Below are 12,838 nucleotides of genomic sequence, written 5' to 3' on the forward strand. Positions count from 1 at the left end.
TTGACTTTCTTATGAAAAAATTCTATAGATTCTTTTTTCTGTGCTTGATACAGTTATTCAAGGACTTAAAAGACAAAGTATTTTTATTTATTTTGAATGTAGGGGATTTTTTTGAGGGGTCAGTAATTGGAGCATATGAATTAAGATAATTTTTCACATTCTGAATTGCGACAAAAACCCCTTGAAATATCACTGCATCACCCCTTGGAGCAAGTTGCTCCCCAAAGGGGTAATTTTGGCATCTCAGAGACTTCCATGGAAGCCAAGCACCAGAGGTCTGTGATAAAGGCATTTGCCAGCCAAATGAATAAAAGCAAGATTCCCTTCAACTCAACTATAAAAGCTTAGAGTCCTGACTGCTGAATTACCACCAACTGGTAAATAAATAATCACTACTAAATACAGATAATGTGTTAAACAGCTAAGGCTAGTAAATCACTGGTGACAGAGAGCCTAAAGGTAATCCCTCACACACTGGCACAACCAATTCTTAAAATCTGATAGTGTTTTAATGTATTCAGACACTTTTAATAAATTGAACAACTGGTTACTCAGCATTAAGAACATTTAAAAAATAAACCCTACTCTCTTTGTTGATTTCATTTACATACTGCCTTAGATTTTACTACTTGGCTATTGTCTAGTAAGAGAGAGGCAACACTTGGTAAGACTAAATGGAAATCAGTTTTCCATCAAATCGCAGCTATCAAGCTAAATCAACCTGTAGTCTCCTGGCAAAAAATAACATCATATAACAGAGACGACACATTTCAGATACATAAATTGTCCAAAATATAGAGAGTCAATTAAGTTTCACATGTACAAGATCCTTTCTTTTCTAATTTAAACATTTATGAATAATAAAAACCAAGAGTAGAGCTTTGGAAAGGCTGTTACTAGGAACCAAATACAGTTCTCAAGAGAATAAGGCTGATGGGAGTTGTCCACTCTTCCCTTTCAAAGAAGTTCTGCAAACGAGGTACAATCTCAAATCTTGACAGCATTGGACGGAAATCTTTTCAGTTGGATTTTTCGAGGTTTAAAATTACAAAACTGAATTCACCTCTGTGTTTGTTTTTGCTTTTGTTTTTGATATAAGGATTTTATGACGTTTACGCTGTTACTACACTGGCTTGGTGGCCAGGAAAGAAGGCACAGAATTCTCCACCAGTTTGCAAATAATGCATTTTTCTGCTCCAGTGCACAAACAGCCTTTATTTAACTCAGCACCACATATTCTAAGGTATGGGCTGGAAACTGTTTGTCATGAAGCTGTAAAATGCCAAAATTTTTAAACGCTGAAGGAAAATGTCAATCAAGGCATTTTCCCATCTGCTGCTGCTTCTGCAAGTGCTAATTTTACTTTTTCCCAATTCCTGAAATTTGAGGTTTCCTAGCCTCATATGGAAGTAAGTTTGAAACTTGCTAAATGTCACAAGGAAAGGTGCAACAAAATGAAGGAATAGAAGGTGTATTGTTCTCAAAGGACAGCGATAAAAAGAGGCAGAAGAGCACTGAAAAAAAAAAAGGCAAACCTTTTGTTAAGACCAAGACCTCTTATAAAACACTACACAATGCAAGTAACCAGTGCTGGTACCACACATGCATTAAAGCATTTTGCATGGTTTTGAAATATAATGGGAACACACATCTTGAACCACTTAGGTTACTTTTGAGAACCAATCAACAGTATGATATCTACATAGGCAGAAGCTGCAAGTTATTGAAAAACATGAAGAAGTTTCAGGTATTGGTACAAATGTAATTCTTGTGATTTAGCATGACTTTAATAAAAGCTTCCACAAAGGATTTGCACATAACCATGACTGACAGATGTATTTTCTGACCTTTCAGTTAGCTCCATCAGCTCACTCAAACACATTTTGAACAGATTATGTACTGTAGTACTTGGTAGACTATACATTAAACAAGAGACTTTGCTCTGAGGCACTGCTTCCAACACTCCATGGGGAAAAGGAAGCAGGAAAAAACAAAACTCATAGAGTTCGACAGCTACTGAGGCAACACTTGCCATTTACAATATAAGCCCAAATATTTTTGCAACACAACTATATATTAATTTAATAAAATACACAATATAGCTCTTATACACTCAACAATTTGGCTCATATGCACTGAATCTGCAATAAATCAATAAAAATATGTCATTTGATGTAAACACATTTAATTTTCTTACATTTGCACATTTAAATGGTCATGTGATTTGTGTATGTCTAAAACATTTTCACGTTCCTGAGCTATTTTAGTGTCCACAAATGAATAAAACATATCAATCGTGTTAATTGTCTCTGAATATCAGCACTCAATGGTAACTATTTTTCAGAACTTTTCTAGGGCAAATTTAAAACATATCCATTGTTATGTGTATGTTTGTTGGACACTAAAATGCTAAAGAGGCATTTTAAACCTTTAAATTTACTTCTCCTTTCATGAAGTGAATTAGGCTATGTGTGTGCAGGACAAAATGGAATATATCTTTTTACATTTAACTTTTATACGACATGAGGCGTTTTACAAATGACCCAGTTTTTAATTTTTTTTCCGACTAATGACACGGAATGTTCTCTGTGTTTATATGTGTGGCAGGTAACTTTATACAGAAATGTTTACCACAAATATGTGTTAATGTTTGGTGTAGCTTGGACTACTGCAAGGTCTTTTCGGGACGTTCAGTAGAAGCCTGTGGTGACTGCTAGAAATTCTACCACAGATCAAAAATTATGACCCTGCTTTGACTGGGGTTTATAGGTAAACAGTTACGTCAGCATAAACCATGGAGGACAGTCTTAGAGCAATCAGAAAAATTCTTCCATTCTCACTCTGCATACCTTCCTAACAGATTGTCAAAAGGAAACTTGCTTCATCATCCTTTTTTAACTCCTCTTCTTTTTCTTCTCTGTTTGTCTTTCCTCTTTGAGCATCGTTAATTCTGTCCTAATATAAGTCTGGTCAGAAAAAACCATCGTTATCTCTGAAAAAGAAACAGCAGTGAAAAGAACGTACTCGTGGGCACTTCAGATGTTCACTAAGAGCCTGAAAGCAGCATCGGTCTTTCTTCATCCCTGTACAATGGGGTTGTCACCAGGAGGGATCACTTTTCAATCAAAAGAAGAAACAGGAAGATGCCAATGCCTTTTGTTCTTTTTCACTTTCTCACAGCCACAGGGTCATTTCCCCGGCAGTCCTGCAGAAGCTTGTCGATTTCCCTCACAACCTCCTCTGCATCCACCGCCTCTCTGCCCAGATCCTGGCCGGGGTGGTCAAGTTGCTCCAGGACGGTGCCCATCTCGCTGGAATCCCGGCTGGCTCTTGAATGCACATCTGCAAAGACCCTTGCCATCTGCTCAGAAGCCAGGAAGGGAGGGTCTCTTGGTTGCTTGCTGGGGGACAGATACTGACTGTCAGTGGGCAAGTACTGGCTGCTCGCCTCAGCCAGGGCTCCTGGCTTTGCTTCGCAACCATCCAAGGAGCCTTTTGTGGAAGTGCAAGGCTCGATGCATGCCTTGGTCGGGCTGCTTGATGCTGAAGGGACCTCTTGGAGGAGAGGGCTCAGGGCACGTTTGGCTTTTAAATAAGGTTTCACATTGGCAATGAGAATCGTGTGCTCTCGCTTGTCTTTTCCAAATGTACAAAAAGTCTTTTTCCCAGTGGGATTCACAGTTTCGTAAGTCTCAGTCTCAACATTAGCTTCAACTGTGGGTACAAAGAGATTTGTGCGGTAATCTGCATTTTCAGCCTGATTGGTTGCAGGGAACTGTGGCATCCAGCACCTGTCAGAATGACCAAGCACTCGGCATTCATCTGTGCAATTAACACACTCTTCCGGTTCTGCAAAACAAAAGAAAGACAGCAAAGCCAATCACTAGGGTCGCCTTTACATTTCTACCGAGACTGTGATCCACTCTCCCTGGGTTTGCTTGACCTCTGGTCTCTTAATTAAAAAGAAAAGAAAACAATAATTAAAACATTTCAGGATGGTTGCATAAACCTGCTGGTTGAGACAATGGTTTTATTTAAGTCTATTCTCTAGATATTAACGAATTCCCATAGCCTGGAAAGAAGTAAAAAGTGGCCATTGGAGAATCATTCTCAGTAGAATAGAACATCACTGTAAACTAATCTCCTGGGGATATCAGTTTGTCTTTGTTCTGTATAATCCATCCTGGAAACGGGGAACTTCAAAAAGGATTACCAGGATTAATTTTTCAAATCAAATAACAGTACAGAAACTGAATTGCAAACTTCCATACCAAGTCCTAACCTGATTTTCTTTTTTCATGTTTTATCCCTCTTTTGCTTGTAATTGTTATTTTGGTAACAGTCATGAAATAAAACTTTTCCTTTAAAAGCTTACTTTTCCTACTGAGAGTAGCAAATAGAATTCTCTATCCAAATATGTTATAAACAATCTTGTCAAAAATGTACATAGTCCTATCGTAGTAGATTTGCAGACTGATCACATAATCAGGTTTCCTCACTTCGATTTTTTTTGTTTGTTTTGTTTTTGGTGTAAGTGAAAATGGATTTAGTCAAGAGAAATAGTTCAGAATGAATGACAAATCTTGATTTCCTAAACAGTAATGCTCTGGGAGAATTTCACTTCTCTTTCACGATAACATGTAGATAATCTAAATAAACCATTCTTTTAATTACCACTGTTTCAAAGATGCTGAACAAGAAAATATGAAAGAAAATTCCTTCACTATGACAACAGTGCATGAATTCAATATTTTAAGCTATAACTTTGAACTATATCTTCCCAGTTTTCCCTTTCATCAACAAATGATTGTCCTCCTTATGTTTAATGATCCTTTTTAAAACAGGGACTTTTTTTCAGGAGAGGATATTTACAATTTAACTCTATGTGATGGGAATAGAATTCCCTACACATTTGGGAACTCTTGGGATTACCATTTAATTGATGCAAGAGGATCTCTATAATGTATAGTGTCCTATGTGGAAGGGGAAAATCAGCAAATTTAATACCACTGATACATTTATACAGTTGCATTTAAGTCATGCACAAAATCTGTTTATATTTAAAACACATAAATCATTCCTTATCCAAAAAGAAAAAATAAAATAAAATAAACCACAACTTAACTTACCTTAAAAGATTTTAGGATAAAATAATTTTCTATGAAACTAAACTCTTAGAAAGGAATCAAAATGGTGTTTTGACAGAACAAAAATTCTATGATATTTCATAGCATGTGTCATGCACACATGAAATGTTAAAAAGAAGTATCTAGGTGGCTTTCCCCTATTTTAATTGTCTTTCTTCTTAAAATACATTTACGTAAGCAGTGAAAAGAATATGTTAAGCTTATTATGTAAAGCAGTCAAGAATGCTGAAATGTAGTCTCAAAGTAAAGTACCTACTATCTACTCACAAACTCAAATACTATCTATGATTTGAAAGGTTGGCAGACAGATGGACACAAACAGAAGCAGAAGAAGCTAGGAAATTTCCTGGAAAGCCTCCCTGTGCAGAATTAAAGTACAGTAAGACTGAAACAACAGGATATCGAAAATGTTTAATATCAGGTGTCTGTTTATGTATTCCGAAAGTAAATCATCAATATTGTACCTGTGTCAGTAAGTTTTAGAAAAAAAATACATATCATTTCACTCAACTAATTTTATTCTTCAAAGATCCAGTGAAAAACTTTACCATCCATTTCACTTGGTAATATTTCTGTATCTTTTAGAGTTGTGATTTTAAAAAACTATTTACAACTCATATGCTCTCTTTGAAATACACTAACATAGTTTTATTTTTCAATATTGAATGGTCTTAGTTTCAGCAATTTGGATAACCCAGCTCTGAATGAATTTAATATGAATTTAAGAAGACAGTGAAAAAGATAGAATAATGCAGATGTATGAAAGTATAAGTCAACCTTGGATTTGAAACCATCAACATAAACTCTGCAGTTCTACTACTCAACTTCATGTCACAACTGAGGGAGAAAATTTCGAGTACTGATTATGACACATTACATGCTGTTTACCTTGGGATTAGACTGTGATTTTGATAGCAGCCACTACACTAAGGAAACCACAGCTCTATCATTTCCCCAGTTTAGTGGTTATCATGTTACCCTAACATGTGCAAGGTCTCCGTTTGGAAACTGGGTGGAAACAGCTTCACTTTTGGGCTTCCCTGGTGGCTCAGCTGGTAAAGAATCTGCGTTCTATGCAGGAGACCTGGGTTCAATCCTTGGTTTGGGAAGATTCTCTGGAGAAGGGAACCACTACCCACTCCAGTGTTCTGGCCTGAAAAAATTCCATGGGCTGTATAGTCCATGGGGTCACAAAGAGTCGGACACGACTGAGCAATAGACTTGACAGCAGCAGTTCACAGATGGTGAAGAAAATTAAATTGACACTTTTGTATAAACAGCAGAAACTGTGAGCATAAAGTGAACTATAATTGCCAAGGGTCAAGTAATTTATAAAAAAAGTCAAATTATTTCTGAAATAACATAAATAAATAGATGATTAGGTTGGTACATAAAAGAGACATTGGTAGTAAATAAAGAATGACCAGCTAGACCAAAAAAAAGAAAAGAAAAAAAAAAAAAAAACTGACCAGCAAGACAAAAAGAAATAGAGAGGAAAAAAGGAATGCTAAGTAAGAGGAGAGAGAAATGGAGGGAGGAATTAGAGGCTTAAGGGAAGAGGAGTCATATTGGGAGGATTTTTGCTATGCACACCTTCTATTATAATTTTTTAAATCCCCTCAATAAACTAAGTGTTGTATAATAAAGGATAATAACGTGGAGGATTTTCTCCAGCTCTAGAGCCTTAGAGGTAGATGATAAAACTTCTTTCTGTACCGTGGGGAAATGAATTCCAGAATAGATATGTTGAATTATGAAATATAAAAATGAAAAAAGAAACAAGTTACATAGACAGCCACTATTTACAGAGTTTAGATATTTGCATCCAAAAAAAAAAAAAAAAAATGTAGGCATCCTGGACAGAAAATAAACTTAGAGAACTTTGAGCCAAGATTCATTTTTTCTTCTGGGCCAATCTGGTATTACAAAGAAATCATTTACCCTATTTTTGTCCTTTCCTCAATATAACATGATAACTCTTTCACAAAATCACCCTTTGCCAAGAAAGATCGGATAATCCAAAAGGTATACAAATGCGAGTAACCGAGAGGTAAGCATGTTTCTATTGCAAAGTGAAAACAACTCTGAAGTCCAATAGCTGGAAATATGGGCAATTCTGTCTGTAGAGAAAGTTTACAGCATCTAATCTTTTAAATGAATAATTATCTGAAGGACTGTGTGACATCTGCATGATTTAAATTCCTGTTTACTATTAAGAATCACTTTCTATACTACTATGGACTTCCCTAGTGGCTCAGATGGTAAAGGATCTACCTGCAGTGCAGGAGAACTGGGTTCAATCCCTGGGTTGGGAAGATCCCCTGAAGAAGGGAAAGGCTATCCACTTTAGTATTCTTGCCTGGAGAATTCCATGCACAGAAGAGTCTAGTGGGCTACAGTCCATGGGGTCACAAAGAATTGGAAATGGCTGAGCAAGTAGCACTTTCTTTACCACTATAATCACATCTGCTATTATATAAGATCCCAAGGGGAGGGATCTAAACATAGTCATCTTAATTAGGTCAGTTTTAATTTATATTATTTTTTTTTGCAAAAGATATAGTCACTCAAATTACTAGAAGTACTTGCAATTCAGCTGCCACCATAAACTACACACACAGACACACACACACACGTACAAATCTCTATTTGTATGTGTGTAATAAAATTGAGCTTACTCCAACAGATAGTCCAAACAAAATTTTAAAACTCAAATGCATTTCCAATGTATCCCTTAAAATTAAAAATCAGTAACTACCATAAGAGAAATACAGATGAATGAATAAAATGCACAAAAAGTTATATATTAGTAATATAAAAGTAATGTATTAGTAATATAAAAGATATATATCTATAAGCATATATATATGAACATTTTTATAACTTACAAAACTTTATATATAATTTACATGCATAAATCTTTTTATTTAAAATCGCCAATAAACAATATTTTAATCTTTCTCTTTTCCCTTCAACTGAGTGTGAAATCTCTGACTGAATAAACAACTTGACTACTGATTTTAAAATTTTATATAATTCAAATTGATTTAGAAATAAAGATGCTTGAAATTTGCATATTCACATTGGCTGACAAATTTGAAAGCTCTTTCGATCTTTTTTTAAACCTAGACTAAGCTGTTTAACAACTTAATCTTAAAGATATTAGGCAAGCAATCACTTTCTGCCAAAATATACCTTCAAAGGAACAGTCACTGTGAAAGTTACATATGTGTGAGGAAAAAAGATTTAGGTAATACATGAAATTATCTGTTCCCAAAGTATTGGATTTTAGCAATCTTCCACAAAGGTTACCAGAACTTAATGTTCATAACGTGACCTTAACACTGTGATGTCACTACATCATTAAGAGTGCACAGCCATTTCAAGATGGGCAAGAGGTGTCAACAATCGCCATGTATAAGACTAAACTTTGAAGTCAAAACACTATTTAAGCCAGCAAGGATTATTAAAGATTAAGGAGCGTATGTTGAATATAGTTATTTTGGGAAAAGTCAGAGGAAAAAACACTTGCGCATTGTGACTCTGCAGTGTTCACCGCAAAGGAAACATGTTAAGGAACCAGTCCATAAAATTTCTTACTTCAGAGTAAATCTATCTCTTTATTTTAATCTATATCACTCAAGAAGTAAATTATAAGATAAGCTTATTTTCCCTGTCTTCAAAGCATTATACCACACCGCCCAAAGAGAGATATTAGCAACTAATTTGTTAACACTTAGGGAAATATTAGAAAACATAAAAGGGTTTCCTCCCCTTAGTTTCAGCTTTGCCTGCTGCCTCTGGATCCCACATATTTGTACATCTGAAAACATGCATATTATTTCTGGAACAGGAGTCTCACATATGCATCTGATTTATTTTTTTAATGGTAAAATAAAGTCTCTGTCATAGAAATCTGAAAACCAAAATCCATAAATCAGAACATTAAGTAAGGAAGCTCTGAAGGGCTGTGGTTGTGGGGGAAGGCCATTTGAAAGAGTTTTCTGTGCTTCATGACTGTCAACAGAATAGTTTTATTTCTGTTTTGTAAATAGCTTTAAATAGGAAAAGTGCTTCTTCTGTTAGTGTTGTGGTTGCTCCTGTTTCTAACAGCATCTTAAATTTAAAATTGTTTCCAAGTAGACAACTCTATAAATGGAAGTTCATTTTTCATTTGTTCTCAGTTTTCTTTTTTATTTCTAGTTTACCTTCTTTCGAAGGTGGCTGAGATGGTAAAGCGTCTGCCTGCAAGGCAGGTGACCTGGGTTCTACCCCTGGGTCGGGAAGATCCCCTGAAGAAGGAAATGGCAACCCACTCCAGTATTCTTGACTGGAAAATCCCATGGATGGAGAAACCTGGTGGGCTACAGTCCACGGGGTCGCAAAGAACTGGACAGGACTGAGAGACTTCACTTCTTACTTGACCTTCTTTCACCAATGTAAGCTTTTATAACAGCTAATTAGTTGTCTGGGAAAGTAAGGAGCTGGCACCCATCTATATTCGTGGCTGGCCCAAGTGTTCTGGAGATGAACTCTGCAGAATCTAAATTGACCCCTCTCACAGATTATCTGTCAGTAAACAATGACAAAAGAGAACCTTAGACAGACAGTTCACATATATCAGTTTTCTACTGAAAGTTTTTAATGATGTAACCACATCTTGCTTTGCTGTTTTTTTCTTTCTTCAGGACAAACACACATATGCACACACACATACACAAAATTTCACACAAACATGCACACTTCTCTATGAACACAACAAATTACAATTACTCCAAATACATTCCAACAGAAAAAAACACCAACACTAAAATACAAATACTGAATCCCAATACAAAACACCAATACTAACTAAAATTTTAGTCAGAATACAGTTCAATAACCTCAAATAAAATGTATCTTTCAGTAAATTGATACAATTCATAACATCCTGTGAACTGGCAGCTTTCTACCATAAACCGTTCTCTCCTTTTTGGACAATGTTGATGATTATTCACTTATTTCCATTTACCATCCTGTAAACTCCTTACACTTTTTACAATGATAAGGTGAGTCATGCCATATAAATAGCACTTTAACAATCTATTCATTTGATTATTTTCATTTATGATTTCTATGTTTCATTTACTAGCACATTAGTTAAAAATAAACCTTCTGATTTCCCTCTATCTAACTATGAAGGGGCTAAAAATTCCACTTTGAATATTATTTCTCAAGACTGCATTGGAAAGTTGTCTCAAAACATCTTTCTCTGTGTCGAGGGAAAAAAATGAGTATCCTAATAATTTTATCACACTTTTTTTTCTGCTAGTGTTCACATGACTGCCAGGATTAATTTTAGCACAATTTTTAATACGCTTGGTGTATCTCTTATGCACGGAAGAAAAGGGAAAAATGTGGCATCAGAGAACAGTCACTTTTCTTTATCTAAGTGATCTTTCATCCATTGCCTTGTATTTCCCGTGTTTCTCACTTGTGCACAATGATCTAGGTTGTTCTACTCATCAAATAACAATACACAAATACATAGATGTGGGATGTGTTTTTGCTTCTTTTGCTTTTTAATGTAAGATCATGTATTTTATTACAACATGCTCATTTGCTCATTTCCTGAGGATGCTTGTTACATTTTGCCAGTGATATCATGATATAACATTGTGTATAGACTCCAGGAATTAAATTGTTTCTTAATAATTGGCCATAAGTGATCAGGATTTAGAAACATAGTTTGCAAAATAAAAATACTATGAGATAAACGTATATATTTTAGGTGGGTGCACTGCCAATTTGGCTTCCAGATTTTACCTCAGTTGTGAAATGCCATTCATCTGCTTTTGATAGGCAGAGAGCACATTTTGAAGAGGAAGTTGGTATAATGCTGTCAAATAGTCAAACCGCGATAGCTTTGAAGTACCAGTCCTCCGGTGAGCACTTGCATCACACAACATTTCAGAATGTATTGTCCTGGCTTCATTCAGATACCAGAAACCATTCAGATATCAGAAACCACTGATCTATATCACATTCAACTGAATCCAATTGCAACTGGGTCTCTGGAGTGCCTGGAGCATTCATATTTACTATTCAATGCACCTGCACACCTTCAGGGATGGTTTCGAGTGTTTGTGACCCTTTGGACCTAATAATAGGTCTCCCAGAATGAATTTTCTGGTATAAATGTTGACAATCACAGATAATGCTCTGAGATGAAGAAAAAAGAAATTAAGGGATAAAAGCAAAAGAATTTTATTTCCTTATAGGAAATCTAATATGGAAGCACCAGAAATTAAAAAACAAAAAATGAGAGTCTAGACCATGCATTGGGAACCAATGTGACTGTGTCTTGTGGCACACTGTTCTGAAATTAACTTTCAAAACATAGCTGCTCCCCTCCCCTGATCCCATACTGCAGATGCAGTCATCACCTGGGGCAGAAGCAGAACCCTGGAAGTGAAGTTACAGACAAATGGGGCCTTCTCTTTCTTAACAGGTACCCTGAGAACTGACTCTGAAGCTCAATTCTATAGTAACTGGAACAAGGTGTTTTTTTTTGTTTGTTTGTTTGTTTTTGCTTTTGGTTTTTGAATAAAGGACTCTGACATGACCTCACAAGAGAAAACAATACAACTCAAATGCTCCACAAGATTAAAGACAGCTCAAATTCAGTTAGAGTAGTAGATGTGTGTGATTCAGCAGTTAAAAAAAAAATAAAGTATATTCAATCATTCATAAGGTAAGAACGAACCAAACACCGACTTTGTGCATTGGAAGTTTTTACGCAAAGGCATCTTCGATAGAATTTTGTGGAATAGGTGTTATGTTAAGTAAAGCTGCATGCTAAATGAACTCATATTTATCCACCTCTAAAATTCACCAATCTGGAAGGCTGTATCTTTTCACCAAGGAGTTTACACTTTGACTGGAAGCTAGAAACTTGATTTGAAATTAGGATAGGGAAAATAATTCATAAGCAATTATAATTTAAACTATGTTATAGGAAGACATATATGTTATAGGAAGACAAGACTCTTGAGAGTCCCTTGGACTGCAAGGAGATCCAACAAGTCCATCCTAAAGGAGATCAGTTCTGGGTGTTCATTGGAAGGACTGATGCTGAAGCTCAAACTTCAATACTTTGGCCACCTGATAAGAAGAGCTGGCTCATTGGAAAAGACCCTAATGCTGGGAGGGATTGGGGGCAGGAGGAAAAGGGGACAAGAGAGGATGAGATGGTTGGAAGGCATCACCGATTCAATGGACATGAGTCTGGGTAAACTCTGGGAATTGGTGATGGACAGGGAGGCCTGGAGTGCTGCAGTTCATGGGCTCTAAGAATCAGACATGACTGAGCGACCGAACTGACTGAACTGATAGGAAAACAAACGACAGAAATGCACAGAAAAGCATAGACTGTAATATTGTGAAAGGCTTTCTACAAGAGATAGTGCTTGACCTGCAACTCAAAAGATGATCATGGTTTCAACAGACGGTGGAGAGCAGGGAGAGGGTGATCTAGGTAAAGAGAGCAGAACATGCAACAGTCAACACAGAGAAATGTGCGCTTCATGGGATAATGAGAGACCAGCTGCATAGGTGGAAGGACATAGACTGTAATACCAAAAATAAAATTACATAGGAACAATTGGCTAGAATTTAAAAGAAAGTGGCAAAGCTGCGAATAAAGGACCAAA

General features: G+C 36.2%; 1 protein-coding gene across 1 annotated transcript in view; it reads right to left on the reverse strand.

Annotated features, from left to right (window-relative positions):
- Nucleotides 1-3,166: 3,166 nt before the first annotated feature.
- PCDH17 (protocadherin 17) overlaps nucleotides 3,167-12,838 on the reverse strand; it is a 105,097-nt gene continuing 95,425 nt past the window's right edge. Inside the window, exon 4 of the mRNA XM_068984729.1 lies at nucleotides 3,167-3,849. Coding sequence (XP_068840830.1) covers nucleotides 3,167-3,849 — 683 coding nt within the window. The remainder of the gene's footprint in view (nucleotides 3,850-12,838) is intronic.

Source organism: Capricornis sumatraensis, chromosome 12, assembly GCF_032405125.1.
Source record: "Capricornis sumatraensis isolate serow.1 chromosome 12, serow.2, whole genome shotgun sequence".
In the NCBI taxonomy this organism is placed as follows: domain Eukaryota; kingdom Metazoa; phylum Chordata; class Mammalia; order Artiodactyla; family Bovidae; genus Capricornis; species Capricornis sumatraensis.